The sequence below is a fragment of the Kogia breviceps genome, chromosome 5 (genome assembly GCF_026419965.1).
Source record: "Kogia breviceps isolate mKogBre1 chromosome 5, mKogBre1 haplotype 1, whole genome shotgun sequence".
Lineage (NCBI taxonomy): Eukaryota > Metazoa > Chordata > Mammalia > Artiodactyla > Physeteridae > Kogia > Kogia breviceps.
Genome location: NC_081314.1, coordinates 5,970,597 through 5,992,469, shown reverse-complemented (window position 1 = coordinate 5,992,469; position 21,873 = coordinate 5,970,597). Strand labels below are relative to the sequence as shown.

At 39.6% G+C, this 21,873-nt stretch overlaps 1 protein-coding gene across 9 annotated transcripts in view; it reads right to left on the bottom strand.

Annotated features, from left to right (window-relative positions):
• LOC131757030 (ceruloplasmin) overlaps positions 1 to 21,873 on the bottom strand; it is a 124,444-nt gene that overhangs the window by 72,900 nt on the left and 29,671 nt on the right. For 8 of the 9 annotated variants that reach the window (XR_010840607.1, XR_010840608.1, XR_010840604.1 and 5 more), the window contains exons 10-14: positions 8,976 to 9,126; positions 6,887 to 7,099; positions 5,868 to 6,075; positions 4,232 to 4,371; positions 3,024 to 3,152 (exon numbers count right to left, since the gene is read on the bottom strand). Coding sequence is in view for 4 of the 9 variants with exons in the window: in XM_067033598.1 (XP_066889699.1) it covers positions 3,024 to 3,152; positions 4,232 to 4,371; positions 5,868 to 6,075; positions 6,887 to 7,099; positions 8,976 to 9,126 (841 nt within the window). In the remaining 5 variants the exon portion in view is untranslated. Of the gene's footprint in view, positions 1 to 986; positions 1,365 to 3,023; positions 3,153 to 4,231; positions 4,372 to 5,867; positions 6,076 to 6,886; positions 7,100 to 8,975; positions 9,127 to 21,873 lie in introns of those variants that run through there. The other variant, XM_067033599.1, reaches the window with a different exon arrangement.

Genomic DNA, 21,873 nt, shown 5'->3' with positions numbered 1-21,873 from the left:
GAAACATAATAACCTCCATTATTTCAGAGATGATAAAAGTCAGGAGCACACAAGATATTTGCTCTAAGTTATAAAGCTAATAAATAGCAAAAGTACAACTTAGATCACAGGCATCCCAATGCTCAGACCTGTGACCATCCATTACTATTTGTTGCTTCTCAGAAAACAGGCAGAAGTTTCATTGTCTTCAATGATGAAAGGAATATTAAAAAGGAAAACTGTTACACCTCTGACCTAAAGGATAATGAAGCCAACAATTAAAACATAATTTTCTCTAAGTAAGTTTTGTCTGAATTTGGAAAAAAAAAAAAGAATTTAGTTTTAAGACCAACTGTAAGACACACTTTTATATATTCTTTGTCAGTTATAAATTAACTAGCCATGAAACACAGGCCACACTACAAAGCCAGGAGGTGGCAATTCAGTATCACAATTTGAAGAAACTTCACAGTAGATCTTTCCTTAGTTTGAAATCTGCTTCTCTAATGCACTTCAACTCTCAAGCGATTTTCCCCCAGTGCTAGCTGCTTCCCCACTGTCTTCTTTGTGTCTGTGTATCTGCACTATTCTGTGTAACTCCTACAGCTTCACCACCGCCTGCCGTTTTTCCTTTTTCACCATTATCCTCAGTGATTTCACAGTTCCTGGCAAGGAACCATTAGACCGCTTGATCTCATGGGTCACTGACCTGTCAGTGACCTCTCTTGTCCGCCCCATTCTGTCATACCATACACTGTTCTGTCACAACTCTGTCACATACAGGACACGACCACACCCTGGACCTTCACACTTTCAAGTAGCTCCACCCTCCTATCATTTTTTTAAAAATTTTTGCGGTACACAGGCCTCTCACTGTTGTGGCCTCTCCCGTTGCGAAGCACAGGCTCCGGACGCGCAGGCTCAGCGGCCATGGCTCATGGGCCCAGCCGCTCCACAGCACGTGGGATCTTCCCGGACGGGGGCACGAACCCGCGTCCCCTGCATCAGCAGGCGGACTCCCAACCACTGCGCCACCAGGGAAGCCCTCCACCCTCCTCTCTTGCTAAGGTCTTTACCTTCTTCCATCTGCCCTGGGCTTCTCTCCAGCCTGATCTTTACTGCCAGTCACCTCACGGCATCCTGTACAACTACTCACAAGACCTTGACTTTCAGCCATGGCCACTCACTGTCTATTTATGCAGACCTCACCATTATATATTCCTGCTGTCAGAGTTTAATTAGCTAGAATTTGACAAACCTTTACGAGGGAATCAAGCAGGACTTGAGGGATGGTCTCAGGATATGGTAGACTTTTTCCTTTTTCCTCAAGTCCTCCATCTTACCCGCCCCTGTGTCCTCACCCTTTTTGTAAACAGAATGTTTCACTGAAAATTTAAAGAGAAGATTCATCACCTTGAACATTTTGTCTCTTCATCTAAACTCCTATTGTCTCTTCTCCATTCCCCACCCCAACCTGCTCTGCCATCAGCGTTTGATGCCCAAGCCCTGGGCTTGTCCTTGACTCCTCCTCCTTCCCTAACAACCAACCTTTCAGCAGGTCCTTTTAGCACTGCCTTTAAAATGGAACCAGAATACAATTCACTTCAGCTGCTTCTACCCTGGTCCAAGTCTTACTCATTTTTTACCCAGATTATTGCGATGGTCCCCTAACTGATCCTTGATTTCTGCCTCTGTCCCCTACAGTCACTTTTTCACACACCAACCCCCGGGCCGCGGGCTGGTACCTGTCCGTGGCCTGTCTAGAACTGGGCCGCACAGCAGGAGGTGGGCAGCGGAGGAGCAAGTTAAGCTTCATCTGCCGCCCCCCATCGCTCCCCACTGCTCACATTACCGCCTGAACCATCCCACTCCACCGCCCCACCGTCCGTGGAAAAACTGTCTGCCACGAAACCGGTCTCCGGTGCCAAAAAGGTTGGGGACCGCTGCTTTAAAAAGTGTTCATCGGATCATCACTCTCCAGCTCAAACCCTCACATGGGATTTCAGAATGAAATGTCGTAACCATGGCCTCTGAGGTCTCCCTCCCTCCTACTGCATCCGGCTCCCTGACCTGCCTAGACCTCATCTCCTCACATTCTGCCCCTGTTTGCTCCGCTCTGGCCTTTGGCCATTCCTCAGACACACCAAGTCCACTTCCATCTCAGGACCTAGCATGCTCTCCCTCTACAACTCCCCGAGGCTCATTACTACTCATCATTTAGGTGTCTTCACCAGTGGCACCTCCTCAAGGAAGCCCTCCTGACCAACCCCCTACCTAAAATAACACCCTTTTACTTACTTTCTCTCATCTGCCTTAATCTTTTTCAAAGCACTTTCTACAATTTGATATTATATTTATTTACTGTTTATCTTGGAAGAATGTGAGGGTCATGAAGGCAGGGCCTTTTATTTCTATTACCCTATACTGACAAGACCAACATTCTAGAGTAATTTATTTTTTCTCACTTGATATATTTTGAGAACTGCTAAATTACCAAGAAATGGTCCTTTCCTAGAAGCCAACTTTCCAACGAATAGAAGAAAAATATAGCTTTTATTAAAGAAAATACACATTTATGTATTTAATCTATTGCACTTTTTACTCTGTATTAATTAAAGAGACATTTACTGAGTTCCTAGTCCATGCCAGGTATTGGGCTAGATTCGAGGGATTTGAAATTCCAAGTGGCAGCATCTGCCCTTAGGACCCTGTCTTTGGATACAGGCATGGAAACTTTCAGCCACATGATAGATGCTGTCTGGGATGCGTTCTAGCTGAGCCTGGGGAGCTCGTCTCTGCTGACTCAACCTTGAGTGTGTGCAGGTGTTCAGTACCATCAGATTTTGTTCTTTACAGTTCTGTGGATTTTTTTTTTTTTTTTTTGGTATGTGCATGTAGGCATATATCACACAGCCACACCTCTGTGTGTACCCTCTTAACCAACTGCTTCTTCACTCTCTCAAGATGCACTCATGTGGATAACAGGTGTTTGTGGAAAGGCTGTAACGTCTATTAAAATGTACCCCTCCCCGCCCCGTGAATACCTGGTGCGGTTGGAGTCACCGTAGAACTCTCCGTTTTCACCCCATGGGCGTGTATTGAATAGGACCTTGTGGCCATGTTTTTAAAGATAATATTAACTTTGTCTCCAACATCCGCATGAAGTTGTGGACCTGGCAAGAGTGAAAAGGAAGACTGGCTTATATACCTGTCAGATTGGAAGCTCTAACTCAGTAATAGAAGCAAAGATCAGGTAACTTTTTTATCGTTAAGGATGTTGTCTTTGTCGTGTCCCCCCTGCCGCCCGCTTCATGCTGTAGTACTCTTGGATTGATACCCGGTCCCAGAGGATTCAGGATAAAAACACTAGTTATGGCTGTCTCTAAAGATGGAGACTATGGGTGCAACTCTCATCAAGAGTCCTAGGGAAGGTTTTGGCCTGAAAGTTCTAGACCTTCCTGTGAATTAAGGAGGGTACCGCCATTGAAAGGATGGGTGGGGCTGCCCCACCCATTCCTACCCTCTAGCCAATTTTAGCTTGTCTCCTGCCTGAGAGAATTTCTGTGACCCCAAAACAATGCCACTCTCCCTTGGGTGTCTTACTCACTCCAGGGACGGAGGATAAGAAAGCCCCAGGGAATTCTGTTAGTGTAGGAACACAGTGGGCTTGGGAGTGGCTTCCCCTTCACTTGATGATGTTAAAGAAAATTCCCAAGACCAGTGTTGGTGGAGTTCTTAGACGTTCTGTCTTAAAGTGATTCCTGAAAAATTGAAGTCAACTTTTCCGCAGCCTTGTGCACCATAACACTTTTCCCTTTTCCTTATTTCCTTGTTTATATGTATACTTCTTCTTAAAGTTGATCATTTACATCTTAATTTTAAAAGTAAATAGCTATGATTTTTTTTGGGGGGGGAATAGTAAAATAACAGGGAGAACTTGGTTAAGAATTTCAGTAGAAAGTAATTTCTAGCAATTTCATCAAAAATAAAGGCATCAATTTGATAAACACCAAATATATATAATTTCATTAGTACATGGGATATTATACATTGTTTCTGATAGAAATAAGTAATATTTTCTTATGCCATATTTTTAGAAAATATAGGCTTCTCATTTTATTAAATAGATTTTGTTTTTCATTTTTATTTGAATAATGTTAATAAATGAACCAAGAAAATGAAGCCCACAGACATGGACTGACTCTCACCACATCACCAACCCACACCCGATGAACTGGAGCTAGGGCAGTACCTAGAATTCCCAGGTGTTCTTCTTCAGGTTCTCTCTCCCCAGGAACTTGGAATGTGCTGTCAGTGAATCTCTGATACACAACTTTCTTGTACTTTGAGCCTATGTAAAATTCTTCTTTATCTAAAAATGCATTTGAAAGACTTAAAACACACACACACACACACACACACACACACGACTAAGGTTAGTATTTGTCTTAAGGAAAGTGGAAGTTGAGTTTTAAATTTTGAATAAAAATATATTTTTATTTAATTATGCTAGTTCTTAATATCACTGTCCCATGTGAGCAAGAAAGAATAAGACTTTAACAATAGACAGGTGTGGTAGAAAGTGTACCTAGCTAGGAGTGGAGTCATCGGAGTCCTGGCCCTGACTCTGTCACTAGCTTAAATGATGTCTAGCTAGTCATTGCCCGTCGGAGCCTTAGTTTCTTCATCCCTAAAGTGAGGTATTCAAGGGGATTCCCTGGCAGTCCAGTGGTTAGGACTCTGCACTTTCACTGTGAGGGCCCAGGTTCAATCCCTGGTCAGGGAACTAAGATCCTGCAAGCCACACAGCGTGGCAAAAAAAAAAAAAAGAGGTATTCGATGAGGTCGTCTCTAAGTTTTCTATATGGCTCTAAAATGTTATGAGTCCAGATTTCATCAATGAAGTGCTCTCTGCTTACTGCAGTATTTCTGGTCTATAGGAACAGAAATGGCCACGTTATCCAGCCATTCCCTGATCTAAAGCTTTCATTGACTCCTAACAGCTCTGCATACTTTTAACAGTTCTTTCCCAATCATTGAAATAAACTTTTACTCCCTTACACCACAAATCACACTCACCATGGCCGTCAAACTGACCAGCTAACCACCTGCCTTGCTGTAGGTTACCAGTCATGTTGTATACTCCACATCTGAACACAAGCCCACCCTGATCTCTCAAATCATATCCCCAAAGGGTTAGTGCCTAATGGGAGATGGTAGAGGGCAGAGTGCTTGGCAAAGTATAAAAGAGCTACACCTGGAAGTGTCAGGTGATGCTGCTCTAAATGTATTGTTTCTGAAGCTCCAATAACCATCCTTTACTTACATTTGTTCACTGACCTCACTTTTACATTTCCACAGCATACATGTTATTGGTGGTTTTTGAAGCATATTATCCTGTAAGTGCTTAGAGAGCAGAGACCACATCTGCTGTAGTGCCCTCAAGAATTTTAAATATTCTTCCATATATAATAAATAGCTTTAAGAATGTGAAATAACTGATTACTAGACTCATAAGAAATATCTGGAGCAAAGATAAGCAACAAATAGTTGGTAAATAAAATTATTCTAGCTCTGAATGTAGGCATTAATTTTGGTTTTAGTTTGAAAATCAGTGACAAGGGCACATGAGTATGAGAAGAGAGTCTAATAGAAAAGAAAGTAAGATGAGTAACTGCAAAGAATCAAATGAGATCAATGAAAATTTTCCTGTGAGAAGATTGAGAGAAGCAGAAATGAATGAGGAGGGTCCCTAGGAAGCATTTTGTTGTTGTTTTTGTTGTTATTGTTTAATGCAACTGTTCGTTGTTTTTTAATTTAGCATAATTCTTACTTCTCTGAAAGAGAAAGCTGAAAAAAAAATTGGGAATCAGAATCTGGAGAATTACCTTAGTTCTTGTAAATGATGCAGCTCCTTTTCCCATTTCCTACTTGGGGAATAATCCCATTCCACCTCCACCGCTGCGATGTAGTAGGTCCTTTCTCCCAGGTAGTGGTATGAATTCTCAGATGGCTGCCTGCACCGGTTCACAGTGTATTTTTGTTTCATGCCACCTGTGTAGTGATCAGTTGTGAGGCACTCAACATCAAAAGTCCCTGGAATGGTAAATAAAAAGGCAGTTCACCTCCTCAGAATATTTTTACCCACCTTTCCCTATCAGTCATCAGCCCCTTCCCCTTCCCTAGTTTTCTTCATAGTACTTAAAACCACTTGATATACGCATTAATATACTTGCTTGTTGTCTGTCTCCCTGCATTAGAATTTCATCTCCATGAAAGCAGATAATTTATCTCTTTTGCTCACTGTTGTATTTACATTTGCCTAATAAAGGAAAGGTGACACTGAACATGTCCTGCGTTTTAGTAGCATCTAATGAACCAAATAAACCCTGAAGCAAGTTAGCATATTTTCATGTTTTGGTTAAAATTCTTTTTTGTTTTACTCATTCAGAGACAGTTCTGTCAGTGTCTCTGAATTTGCATGGCTAGAGTTCTAATATAGCCTATTCAATTGTAGACAACTAATAAGCCAACACTACATCTAGGGTACAGAGACATGACAAAAAGTTTAGATGCAAAGCCTGTGTGGGAGTCATTCCCTTTCTAGTCTGATTTGCCAGCTATCTTTAAAGGCCCATAATTGAAAAGGAGACCATCTTGAGGATTTGACTAGGTTGAAATGGGAGAAACCTCAGTACACTTTTGTCACTCCCTTCCCTCCCCCCAACAAACAGGAAATGGACCTCTCTGGCATACACTTAGCTGACAATAGCCCAGACATATCTTCCAAGGGAAGGAAGGGTAGTTGGGAGGCTTGGGGAAGGGATGAGCTTATCATCCAACACAGAATTTTAAACTGAAACCACAGAAATCGATCCAACAGAAACCTGTCTTTAAAGGAATATACCTTCAGTGTCAGGCTGCATGAAGAGCCTCAGACTTGTTTGAGGGAAGAGGTTTGCTGTGTCTCTCCTTTCTCCTCTTGACAGATAAGTGTTTCCTGAAAAGTATATCCCGTGTACATCAGCCTCATTTCCAGCACTGAATAAATACCACACAACTGAATCTCCTTGGCACATGTTGAGACCAGGCTGATTCCCGTACATGAATCCATTCATGGCTGTAAAGGTTGGGAAATGACATTGTGAAAGTGGTTTAATCTTACGTCCTACTTCATGACAACCTCCCAGACTTTCCAGAGCCAACTGGGTTTATTTAATTTTTTAAAGACCCATTCAGGCCTGCCCACCCCTTTATGTGTCAGGAGTGTCTCTGCAACTCCTTGCTGTACCCAGCACTTCCAGGCAGGCCTTGGCTGAAAGGTGTAGAGCTGAATGCAGGGCTCTTGAAGTTCTGGGTCCTGGGAATCTCACTGTTCTTCCAGCGAGTCACTTCTCAGTTCTCTCAAGGGCCATATTTGTGAGCACCAAAATGGGTGGATAATAACAGCTCTTCCAGGGCACTGTAGGCCGGGAATGTGTTTGTTGCTCTAGATGGAAAATTCTCTGATGCATCTTGAATATCAGGGAAGAGTATATGCAGGAAGTTTCCTCTCACCGCTATTTTTTAAATTTATAACTCTTTCACTTTACCATCCAGTTTGATAGCTCCTTTTATTTATTTATTTATTTTTGGTTGCATTGGGTCTTCGTTGTTGCACATGGGCTTTTGCTAATTGCAATGAGCGGGGGCTACCCTTTGTTGCAGTGCGCGGGCTTCTCATTGCAGTGGCTTCTCTTGTTGTGGAGCATGGGCTGTAGGCACGCAGGCTTCAGTAGTTGTGGCACGCGGGCTCAGTAGTTGTGGCTCACAGGCTTAGCTGCTCTGTGGCATGTGGGATCCTCCCGGACCGGGCCTCGAACCCGTGTCCCCTGCATTGGCAGTCGGATTCTTAACCACTGTGCCACCAGAGAAGTCCCTCACTGCTATTTTTAATAGACAATATTCTTGACTCCTCAAAAATGCTAAATCAGAAGAAGTATTTTAAAGATTGTGGGTGTTGTGACTATTATCAATCCAATTTAAAAAACAACACCAGTTTGTAATGCAACTTTACTTTTTTTCCTTCTAGTTACAGTGATTTTCATATGTTGTCCATTAGTGGCATGGACGTTATGACCAATCAGCTCGCTATCTCTAAACTCTAACTGTATTTTATTTATTTATTTATTTATTTTATTTTTAACAGCTTTATTGAAATACAATGCACATACCATATAAGTCAACCATTTGTTTATTTATTTTTGGCAACGCCCTTGGCATGCGAGATCTTAGTTCCCCTACCAGGGATTGAACCCGTGCCCTCTCCAGTGGAAGCATGGAGTCTTAACCACTGGACTGCCAGGGAAGTCCCTCTAACTGTATTTTAGAATTACACTAGAAGTTAATCTGATGCTGTTTCAATTAAATAAAAGTCTCTGGAGGTTGTCCTGAGGATTTAAAAAAATAGTTTAATAGTTTGTTAAAACTCCTAGGGGATTCTTACGTGTAGTCAAGGATGAGAACCATTTAAGTTCTTGAGAACAGAGATCATAAAAGGAGCCTGTCATTATTAAGCCATAGATGAGAAAAGCATCTAATCCAGTAGCTCTCAAATTTAAGCATATATCAGAACAACCTGGAGGATTTGTTAAACACAGATTTCTAGCCGCACACCCAAAGTTTCTGATTCAGTAGGTCAGGGATGGAGCCCACGAATTTGCATTCCTAACAAGTACCTGGGTGATGCTGAGGTGGCTGACCCAGGGACCACATTTTAAGGACCATGCATCTAATTGGCATATATTGTAGGTTTTATTATTCTCAATTAAGCGAAACGAAGATTCAATTGACTTATATGTTAAATAATCAACAGTATTACCCTTAGAGCACTATGGTATTTAATCATTTATTGAAAATTAATCAGTGAGCAAAGCTATTAGTATTTTGGTTTAATTAAAAGCATTACATGTGCAGCACTGAAATGACTTGATTTTGGTGGATGATGCAGTACTTACAGTGCATCTTATTAGATTCCTGAAAGTCTTCATTTTCCTTATCCACCTGATCAGGTGCCGTTGTAAACATTCTAATATTATCATCCAGGAGTAAACTCTCATTCTCATCAAACACTGTAGGAAACAAATAGAACTCCTTGTCTACATCCTTCTGTAAATCAAAACAAGAACAATGAGGTGAAGACAGAATAAGTAAAGCAGAAAGACTTCCATATATACAATACTATTTATGCACAAACATGCTAAAGGAAGGACAAGAACTGAAGTTTCCATTCCTCTTTGAAAATGGAGCTCACAATATACTCCTGTTGACCACCAGAGTTTTGATTGGTATCTGCGTAGTAGATTTTTGGCTCAACACGATCATCTAAGCCTCTCTCTGCACTGAAAAGTTCTGACTCTCCTCTCCCTACCTTTCTGCCAGCCCTGCCAATTCCACTTGAACACACCCCCAAATTGTTAAAATAGGGCAGGGGTTTTGTGCTTGTGCTAGAAATTAGGGAAGGTGCTATTCACAGTCATGAAAGCTAAAAGAATTCCTGTAAAGAAGAGCAGGTGGAAGCAGATACACCTTAAGTGAAGAAATAGCCTGCAAGTGAGTTGGAACAAGAATTCACACACAGATTGATTCAAGATGGCGGAGTAGAAGGACATGCTCTCACTCCCTCTTGCGAGAGCACTGGAATTACAACTAACTGCTGAACAATCATCGACAGGAAGATACTAGAACTCACCAAAAAAGATACCCCACATCCAAAGATAAAGGAGAAGCCACAGTGAGACGGTAGGAGGGGAGCGATCACAATAAAATCAAATCCCATAACTGGTGGGTGGGTGACTCACAAACTGGAGAACGCTTATGCCACAGAAGTCCACCCACTGGAGGGAAGGTTCTGAGTCCCACATCAGGCTTTCCAACCTGGGGGTTGGGCAAAGAGAGGAGGAATACCTAAAAATCACACTTTGAATGCTAGTGAGATTTGATTACAGGACTTCGACAGGACTGGGGGAAACAAAGACTCCACTCTTGGAGGGCGCACACAAAGTAGTGTGCACATTGGGACCCAGGGGAAGGAGCAGTGACCCCAGGGGAGACTGAACCAGACTTACCTGCTAGAGTTGGAGGGTCTCCTGCAGAGGTGGGGGATGGCTGTGTCTCACTGTGAGGACAAGGACACTGGCAAAAAAAGTTCTGGGAAGTACTCCTTGGTGTGAGCACTCCCAGAGTCTGCCATTAACCCCACCAAAGAGCATAGGTAGGCTCCAGTGTTGTGTTGCCTCAGGCCAAACAACCAACAGGGAGGGAACCCAGCCCCACCCATCTGCAGACAAGCATATTAAAGTTTTACTGAACTCTGCCCACCAGAGCAACAGCCAGCTCTACCCACCACCAGTCCCTCCCATCATGAAACTTGCTCAAGCCACTTAGATAGCCTCATCCACCAGAGGGCATACAGCAGAAGCAAGAAGAACTATAATCCTACAGCCTGTGGAACAAAAACCACATTCACAGAAAGATAGACAAGATGAAAAGGCAAATGGCTATGTACCAGATGAAGAAACAAGAAAAAAAAAAAACAGAAAAAACAACTAAATGAAGTGGAGATAGGCAATCTTCCAGAAAAAGAATTCAGAATAATGATAGTGAAGATGATCCAGGACCTCGGAAAAAGAATGGAGGCAAATATCGAGAAGATGCAAGAAATGTTTAACTAAGACCTAGAAGAATTAAAGAACAAACAGATTAACAATGCAATAACTGAAATGAAACTACACTGGAAGGAATCAATAGAAGAATAACTGAGGCAGAAGAACGGATAAATGACCTGGAAGACAGAATGGTGGAATTTACTAATGCTGAACAGAATAAAGAAAAAAGAATGAAAAGAAATGAAGACACCCTAAGAGACCTCTGGGACAACATTAACGCAATAACATTTGCATTATAGGAGTCACAGAGGGAGAAGAGACAGAGAAAGGACCCAAGAAAATATTTGAAGAGATTATAGTCGAAAACTTCCCTAACATGGGAAAGGAAATAGCCACCCAAATCCAGGAAGCACAGAGAGTCTCTAGAGGATAAACCGAAGGAGAAACATGCTGACACATATAGTAATCAAATTGGCAAAAATTAAAGACAAAGAAAAATTATTGAAAGCAGCAATGGAAAAATGACAAATAACATACAAGGGAACTCCCATAAGGATAACAGCTGATTTCTCAGCAGAAACTCTACAAGCCAGAAGGGAGTGGCATGATATATTTAAAGTGAGGAAAGGGAAGAACCTACAACCCAGATTACTCTACCCGGCAAGGATCTCATTCAGATTCGATGGAGAAATCAAAAGCTTTAAAGACAAGCAAAAGCTAAGAGAATTCAGCACCACCAAACCAGCTCTACAACAAATGCTAAAGGAACTTCTCTAAGTGGGAAACACAAGAGAGGAAAATGACCTACAAAAACAACCCAAAACAATTAAGAAAATAGTAATAGGAACATACATATCGATAATGACCTTAAACATGAATGGATTAAATGCTCCAACCAAGACACAGGCTCACTGAATCGATACAAAAACAAGACCCATACATATGCCATCTACAAGAAACTCACTTCAGACCTAGGGACACATATAGACTGAAAGTGAGGGGATGGAGAAAGATATTCCATGCAAATGGAAATCAAAGGAAAGCTGGAGTAGCAATACTCATATCAGACAAAATAGACTTGAAAATAAAGAATGTTACAAGAGACAACGAAGGACACTAACATAATGATCAAGGGATCAATCCAAGAAGAAGATATAACAATTATAAATATTTATGCACCCAACATAGGAGCACCTGAATACATAGGCAACTGCTAACAACTCTAAAAGAGGAAATCGACAGTAACACAATAATAGTGGGGGACTTTAACACCTCACTTACACCAATGACAGATCATTCAGACAGAAAATTAATAAGGAAACACAAGCTTTAAATGACACAATAGACCAGATAGATTTAATTGGTATTTATAGGACATTCCATCCCAAAACAGCAGATTACACTTTCTTCTCAAGTGCGCAAGGAACATTCTCCAGGATAGATCACACCATGGGTCACAAATCAAGACTCAGTAAATTTAAGAAAACTGAAATCATATCCAGCATCTTCTCTGACCACAACGCTATGAGATTAGAAATCAATTAAGGGAAAAAACATAAAAAACACAAACACATGGAGGCTAAACAATACGTTACTAAATAACCAAGAGATCACTGAAAAAATCAAAGAGGAAATCAAAAAAATACCTAGAGACAAAGGACAATGAAAACATGAAGACCCAAAACCTATGGGATGCAGCAAAAGAAGTTCTAAGAGGGCAGTTTATAGCAATACAAGCCTACCTCAAGAAATAAGAAAAATATCAAATAAACGATCTAACCTACACCAAAAGGAACTAGAGAAGGAAGAACAAACAAAACCCAAAGTTAGCAGAAGGAAAGAAAATATAAAGATCAGAGCAGAAATAAATGAAATAGAAACAAAAAAACAATAGCAAAGATCAATAAAACTAAAAGCTGGTTCTTTGAGAAGATAAACACAATTGATAAACCATTAGCTAGACTCATCAAGAAAAAAAGGGAGAAGACTCAAATCAATAGAATTAGAAATGAAAAAGAAGTAACAGCTGACTCTGCAGAAATACAAAGGATTTTGTATTTCTTGAGAGATTACTACAAGCAGCTATATGCCAATAAAATGGACAAACTGGAAGAAATGGAAAAATTCTTAGAAATGCACAACCTTCCAAGGCTGAACCAGGAAGAAATAGAAAATATGAACAGACCAATCACAAGCACTGAAATTGAAACTGTGATTAAAAATCTTCCAACAAACAAAAGCCCAGGACCAGATGGCTTCACAGGTGAATTCTATCAAACATTTAGAGAAGAGCTAACACCTATCCTTCTCAAACTCTTCCAAAATATAGCAGAGGGAGGAACACTCCCAAACTCATTCTATGAGGCCAACATCACCCTGATACCAAAACCAGACAAAGACGTCACAAAGAAAGAAAACGACAGGCCAATATCACTGATGAACATAGATGCAAAAATCCTCAACAAAATGGTAGCAAACAGAATCCAACAGCACATTAAAAGGATCATACACCATGATCAAGTGGGGTTTATTCCAGGAATGCAAGGATTCTTCAATATACACAAATCAATCAACGTGATACACCATATCAACAAACTGAAGGAGAAAAACCATATGATCATCTCAATAGATGCAGAGAAAGCTTTTGACAAAATTCAACACCCATTTATGATAAAAACCCTGCAGAAAGTAGGCATAGAGGGAACTTTCCTCAGCATAATAAAGGCCATATATGACAAAACCACAGCCAGCATTGTTCTCAATGGTGAAAAACTGAAACCATTTCCACTAAGATCAGGAACAAGACAAGGTTGCCCACTCTCATCACTCTTATTCAACCTAGTTTTGGAAGTTCTAGCCACAGCAATTAGAGAAAATAAAGAAATAAAAGGAATCCAAATAGGAAAAGAAGAAGTAAAGCTGTCACTGTTTGCAGATGACATGATACTATACATAGAGAATACTAAGGATGCTACCAGAAAACTACTAGAACTAATCAATGAATTTGGTAAAGTAGCAGGATACAAAATTAATGCACAGAAATCTCTGGCATTCTTATACACTAACGATGAAAAATCCAAGAGGGAAATTAAGAAAACACTCCCATTTACCATTGCAACAAAAAGAATAAAATATCTAGGAATAAACCTACCTAAGAAGACAAAAGACTTTTATGCAGAAAACTATAAGACACTGATGAAAGAAATTAAAGATGATACAAATAGGTGAAGAAATATACCATGTTCTTGGATTGGAAGAATCAACATTGTGAAAATGACTCTATTACCCAAAGCAATCTACAGATTCAATGCAATCCCTATCAAATTACCACTGGCATGTTTTACAAAACTAGAACAAAAAATTTCACAATTTGTATGGAAACACAAAAGACCCCGAATAGCCAAAGCAATCTTGAGAACGAGAAATGGAGCTGGAGGAATCAGGCTCCCTGACTTCAGACTATACTACAAGGCCACAGTAATCAAGACAGTACGGTACTGGCACAAAAACAGAAATATAGATCAATGGAACAGGATAGAAAGCCCAGAGATAAACCCACACACATATGGTCACCTTATCTTTGATAAAGGAGGGAAGGATATACAGTGGAGAAAAGACAGCCTCTTCAATAAGTGGTGCTGGGAAAACTGGACAGCTACCTGTAGAAGTATGAAATTAGAACACTCCCTAACACCACACACAAAAATAAACTCAAAATGGGTTAAAGACCTAAATATAAGGCCAGACACTATCAAACTCTTAGAGGAAAACATAGGCAGAACACTCTATGACATAAACCACAGCAAGATCCTTTTTGACCCATCTCCTAGAGAAATGGAAATAAAAACAAAAATAAACAAATGGGATCTAATGAAACTTAAAAGCTTTTGCACAGCAAAGGATACCATAAACAAGACCAAAAGACAACCCTCAGAATGGAAGAAAATAGTTGCAAATGAAGCAACTGACAAAGGATTAATATCCAAAATTTATAAGCAACTCATGCAGCTCAATAACAAAAAAACAAACAACCCAATCCAAAAATGGGCAGAAGAACTAAATAGACATTTCTCCAAAGAAGATATACAGATTGCCAACAAACACATGAAAGAATGCTCAACATCATTAATCATTAGAGAAATGCAAAGCAAAACTACAATGAGATATCACCTCACACTGGTCAGATTGGCCATCATCAAAAACTCTAGAAACAATAAATGCTGGAGAGGGTGTGGAGAAAAGGGAACACTCTTGCACTGCTGGTGGAAATGTAAATTGATACAGCCACTATGGAGAACAGTATGGAGGTTCCTTAAAAAACTACAAATAGTAACTACCATATGACCCAGCAATTCCACTACTGGGCATATACCCTGAGAAAACCATAATTCAGAAAGACTCATGTACCAAAATGTTTATTGCAGCTCTATTTACGATAGCCAGGACATGGAAGCAACCTAAGTGCCCATCAACAGATGAATGGATAAAGAAGATGTGGCACATATATACAATGGAATATTACTCAGCCATAAAAAGAAATGAAACTGAGTTATTTGTAATGAGGTGGATAGACCTAGAGTCTGTCATACAGAGTGAAGTAAGTCAGAAGGAGAAAAACAAATACCGTATGCTAACACACATATATGGAATCTAAGAAAAAAAAATGTCATGAAGAGATTAGTGGTAGGACTGGAATAAAACACAGACCTACTAGAGCATGGACTTGAGGATATGGGGAGGGGGAAGGATAAGCTGTGATGATGTGAGAGAGTGGCAGGGACATATACACACTACCAAAAGTAAATTAGATAGCTACTGGGAAGCTGCCACATAGCACAGGGAGTTCACCTCTTTGCTTTGTGACCACCTAGAGGGGTGGGATAGGGAGGGTGGGAGGGAGGGTGACGCAAGAGGGAAGAGATATGGAAACATATGTATATGTATAACTGATTCACTTTGTTGTAAAGGAGAAACTAACACACTATTGTAAAACAGTTATACTCAAATAAAGATGTTTAAAAATTTAAAAAAAAAAAATCTTCCATCAAACAAAAGCCCAGGACCAGATGGCTTCACAGGCGAATTCTATCAAACATTTAGAGAAGAGCTAATACCTATCCTTATCAAACTCTTCCAAAATATAGCAGAGGGAGGAACACTCCCAAACTCATTCTACGAGGCCACCATCACCCTGATACCAAAACCAAAGATGTCACAAAGAAAAAAAACTACAGACCAATATCACTGATGAACATAGATGCAAAAATCCTCAACAAAATACTAGCAAACGGAATCCAACACCACATTAAAAGGATCATACACATGATCAAGTGGGATTTATCCCAGGGATGCAAGGATTCTTCGATATACAAAAATCAATCAGTGTGATACACCATATTAACAAATTGAAGAATAAAAACTATATGATCATCTCAATAGATGCAGAAAAATCTTTTGACAAAATTCAACACCCATTTATGATAAAAAACTCTCCAGAAAGTGGGCATAGAGGGAAACAGTCTCAACATAATAAGGCCATATATGACAAACTCACAGCAAACATTGTTCTCAATGGTGAAAAACGGAAATAATTTCCTCTAAGATCAGGAACAAGACAAGGATGTCCACTCTCTCCACTATTATTCAACATAATTTTGGAAGTCCTAGCCATGGCAATCAGAGAAGAAAAGGAAATAAAAGGAAAACAAATTGGAAAAGAAGAAGTAAAACTGTCACTGTTTGCAGATGACATGATACTATACACAGAGAATCCTAAAGATGCCACCAGAAAACTACTAGAGCTAATCAATGAATTTGGTAAAGTTGCAGGATGCAAAATTAATGCACAGAAATCTCTTGCACTCCTATACACTAATGATGAAAAATCTGAAAGAGAAATTAAGGAAACACTCCCATTTACCATTGCAACAAAAAGAATAAAATACCTAGGAATAAACCTACGTAGGGAGACAAAAGACCTGTATGCAGAAAAGTGTAAGACACTGCTGAATAAAATTAAAGATGATACAAATAGATGGAGAGATATACCATGTTCTTGAATTGGAAGAATCAATATTGTGAAAATGACTATACTACCTAAAGCAATCTACAGATTCAATGCAATCCCTATCAAATTACCAATGGCAACTAGAACAAAAAATCTTAAAATTTGTATGGAGATACAAAAGACCCAGAATAGCCAAAGCAGTCTTGAAGGAAAAAAAATGAGCTGGAGGAATCAGACTCCCTGACTTCAGACTATACTACAGTAAGCTACAGTAGTATAGTAGATATACAATAGCCAGTAAAGCTATAGTAATCAAGACAATATGGTACTGGCACAAAAACAGAAATATAGATCAATGGAACAGGATAGAAAGCCCAGAGATAAACCCATGCACCTATGGTCAACTAATCTATGACAAAGGAGGATATACAATGGAGAAAAGGATATACAGTGGAGAAAAGACAAGTCTCTTCAATAAGTCATGCTGGGAAAACTGGAAAACTACATGTAAAAGAATGAAGTTAGAACATTCCCTAACACCATACACAGAAATAAACTCAAAATGGATTAAAGACCTAAATGTAAGACCGGACACTATAAAACTCTTAGAGGAACACATAGAAAAAACACTCTTTGACATAAATCACAGCAAGATCTTTTTTGATCCACCTCCTAGAGTAATGGAAATAAAAACAAAAATAAATAAATGGGACCTAATGAAGCTTAAAAGCTTTTGCAAAGCACAGGAAACTACAAACAGGACGAAAAGACAACCCTCAGAATGTGAGAAAATATTTGCAAACGAATCAACAGACAAAGGATTAACCTCCCAAATATATAAACATCTCATGCAGCTCAATATTAAAAAAATAAACAACCCAACCAAAAAATGGGCAGAAGACCTAAATAGACATTTCTCCAAAGAAGACATACAGATGACCAAGAAGCACATGAAAAGCTGCTCAATATCACTAATTATTATAGAAATGCAAATCAAAACTACAATGAGGTATCACCTCATGCCAGTTAGAATGGGTATCATCAGAAAATCTACAAACAACAGATACTGCAGAGGGTGTGGAGAAAAGGGAACCCTCTTGCACTGTTGGTGAGAATGTAAATTGATACAGCCACTATGGAGAACCATATGGAGGTTCCTTAAAAAACTAAAAATAGAATTACCATATGACCCAGCAATCCTACTACTGGGCATATACCCAGAGAAAACCATAATCCAAAAAGACACATGCACCCCAATGTTCATTGCAGCACTATTTACAATAGCCAGGTCATGGAAGCAACCTAAATGCCCATCAACAGACAAGTGGATAAAGAAGAAGTGGTACATTGGGCTTCCCTGGTGGCGCAGTGGTTGAGAATCCGCCTGCCGATGCAGGAGACACGGGTTCGTGCCCTGGTCCGGGAAGATCCCACATGCCGCGGAGCAGCTAGGCCCGTGAGCCATGGCCGCTGGGCCTGTGCGTCCGGAGCCTGTGCTCCGCAACGGGAGAGGCCACAACAGTGAGAGGCCCGCGTACCGCAAAAAAAAAAAAAAAAAGAAGAAGTGGTACATATATACAATGGAATATTACTCAGCCATAAAAAGGAACAAAATTGGGTCATTTGTAGAGCTGTCTTGAATCTAGAGACTGTCATACAGAGTAAAGTAAGTCAGAAAGAGAAAAACAAATATCGTATATTATTGCATATATGTGGAACCTAGAAAAATGGTACAAATGAACCAGTTTGCAGGACAGAAATTGAGACACCGATGTAGAGCACAAACATATGCACACCAAGGGGGGAAAGCCACAGGGGGGTGGGGGTGGGGGTGTGATGAATTGGGAGATTGGGATTGACATATATACAGTAATATGTTTAAAATGGATAAGTAAGAAGAATCCTCTGTATAAAAAGATAAAATAAAATTCAAAAAAAAGAAAAAGAATTCACATAATCTCCAGCCATCTGGACATTCTCACTTCCCCTTCCCCTATCCTTGGTGACAAATAAGGAAGCAGAAATGCTATCTGGTCTATGGAATGATTCAGTATTTGACAAGAAGGCAATTGGTCTAAAGAATCAAAGCATATGAATCCTTGAGGAAAACTTATTCCCTTAAAGAAAAGAAAACTTGAGAGATTATTGTATATCTTTTTCCTGAGATTATTTTTTGGGATGAAAAACATGCTTATCAAATTTTAAAAATCCAAATAACCTGAAGGTTAGATCCTGCAGATAACTGAATCAATGTTGCAGATGGTCTTAAGAAAGCTCCCATAAGTCAGAAGAAAAGATTCAAAGATGAAAAATATATACCTAGTAATGATTTTAGAGAGAAGTTATAAAAGGGTGAGACATAATAATAATAAATGGTGGAAATATTCACCACTATAAAGGGGAAAGACTAGAATATTCAGATTCAAAAACTTCACTGAAAACAAGACAAAATTAGTAATATAGACCTATACCTAAAAATGTACTGGTAAAAATTTTGGATTTCAGAGAGACAAATTTCTACAATAATCCATTTTAAAAGTTACCATGAACTTTGGACTCCTCTAGTACAATAAATGTCAGAGGAAGTCAGAGTAGCAATTACGTTTTTTGGGGAAAAGATTATGATTGAAAAATTCTATACAGGCAAAGCACAACAAAGTGACATTTTCAGATGTGTCAGGATTCCATCAGGGAATTTCTATAATCACTTACATACTGACCTGCAGAGAAAACTTCAGTGAAAAGTTTACAGGTCACATTTCCTAACTGTAATGCAACAAAACTGAAAATTACTCATAAAAGGACAAAAAGTAAAAAAAAAAAAAAAAAAAATCGCATTTTGTGCAAATAACTCAGATCAAAGAAGAAACAAAATTGAATTTCTAAGAATTTAGTAAGTAATGTCCATGAGAACACTACAAGTCATAATGTATGGAATATAATTAAACACATAAACTGAGAGTCTGAAATGTTTATTTTAAGCAAAGCCAAATAAAAATAAATATTGTAAATATCTGAAAATTTTAGAAAAATAAAAAGGAGTTAATAAAAGCTAAAGAAATTTATAAAAATGTAAAGGTATTAAAATTCTTCCCGGGGCTTCCCTGGTGGCACAGTGGTTGAGCGTCTGCCTGCCGATGCAGGGGACACGGGTTTGTGCCCCGGTCTGGGAAGATCCCACATGCCATGGAGCGGCTAGGCCCGTGAGCCATGGCCGCTGAGCCTGCGCGTCCGGAGCCTGTGCTCCACAATGGGAGAGACCACAACAGTGTGAGGCCCGCATACTGAAAAAAAAAAAAAAAAAAAAATCTTCCCTATTTATTTAACGCAGATAGTACAACTATGATATATCACTAAAAAAGCACACAGAATCTAAACTAATATCACTTATAGCTTAGATGAGAAATTCTAAATAAAACACTATCAAATTCAACACAGAAATATATTTTAAAAAACACCATGCTCCAAGTAATATTTTTTCCCCAGAAGTGCAAGGATGGTTTAATAGGAAATTCTTAATGTACTTGGTCACACTTATTGGTCAAAGGAGAAGAGATAGGTAATAATTCAAAGAAATCTAAAAATAAATTTTTATAAAATTTGACATTCTGGCAGTAGCTGTTCCTTTTGTGTTTCCCTCAGATTTTTGCAAGACTGCCTCTTTAGAATTTAGATCTCACCTCAAACAATACTTCCACATTATCTAAATTATAATTTCTATTCACTATCACATTACCCTATTTTGTTTTTTTAAAACACATATCACTTTCTGAGGTTATTTTTATTTTTTCTGTTTGCTTATCTCCTCTCCTTTCCATGCCTTCATTCCCTTTGCCCCTTCCTCTCTGCTACACCACACACTAGAATATAAACTCTATTACAGCAGGTCTTATTTACCAATGAATTCTGTGCCTAGCACAGGACTTTTATTTATTTATTTATTTATTTTTAGCAGCTCACGTGATTTTAACAGAAAACACAGTGCCAGTAAACCAGAAATAGAATAAAAAGTAACAACTAATAGCCAATGTCATAGTTAGTGGTAAAATAATAGATTTGTTTTCATTAATCTCAGACACTAAACAAGGTACTATTTAACTTACTCTGAATATTTTATCCAATCTGAAGCCACATGGCTAATACGTGAAAAAAACAGGATGAGGACTTTTTTTTTTTTTTTTTTTTCTGGCCGCACCTTGCAGCATGTGGGATCTTAGCTCTCCGAGCAGGGATCAAACCTGCACTCTCTGTATTGGAAGGACAAAGTCTTAACCACTGGACTGCCAGGGAGGTCCCCAGGATGAGGACTTTTAATAGTTCCTGTAGACCTTCCTGTGTTGTGACTCTTTCATTTGACAAATGAAGAAAACAAAATATGTAGAGAAAAAAACTCACATTTTAAACCTCAACTCACTGAGTATCAGTTCCTCTTCTGTAAAAATGGGGATAACAATACTTAGCCTCTTGGGTTGCTGTGAAGGTTAAATGAAGTAAAATGTGCAAAAGTGCCTAAATGGAGTTCAATAAACATTAGTCTCCTTTTATTCCTTTCCAAGGTAAGCACAAGATAAAAGAATGGAATTTTTTTTTTAAAGAAGATGTTGGGGGTAGGAGTTTATTAATTAATTTATTTATTTTTGCTGTGTTGGGTCTTCATTTCCGTGTGAGGGCTTTCTCTAGTTGTGGCAAGTGGGGGCCACTCTTCATCGCGGTGCACGGGCCTCTCACTATCATGGCCTCTCTTGTTGCGGAGCACAGGCTCCAGACGCGCAGGCTCAGTAGTTGTGGCTCACAGGCCCAGTTGCTCCGCGGCATGTGGGATCCTCCCAGACCAGGGCTCGAACCCGTGTCCCCTGCATTAGCAGGCAGATTCTCAACCACTGTGCCACCAGGGAAGCCCCAAAAGAATGGAATTTAAAGGTAGAAAACCAGGGACTTCCCTGGTGGTCCAGTGGTTAAGAATACGCCTTCCGATGCAGGGGACACTGGTTTGATCCCTGGTCGGAGAACTAAGATCCCACATGTGGTGGGGCAACTAAGCCCGTGCCACAACTACTGAGCCTGCACTCTCTGGAGCCCATGCGCCACAACCAGAGAGAAGCTCACGCACCACAACAAAGAGCCCATGCACCACAACAAAAGATCCCACATGACGCAACAAAGATCCCGCGTGCCACAACTAAGACCCAATGCAGCCAAATAAATAAATAGATAAAATTTTTTTTAATGGTTGTAAAAATC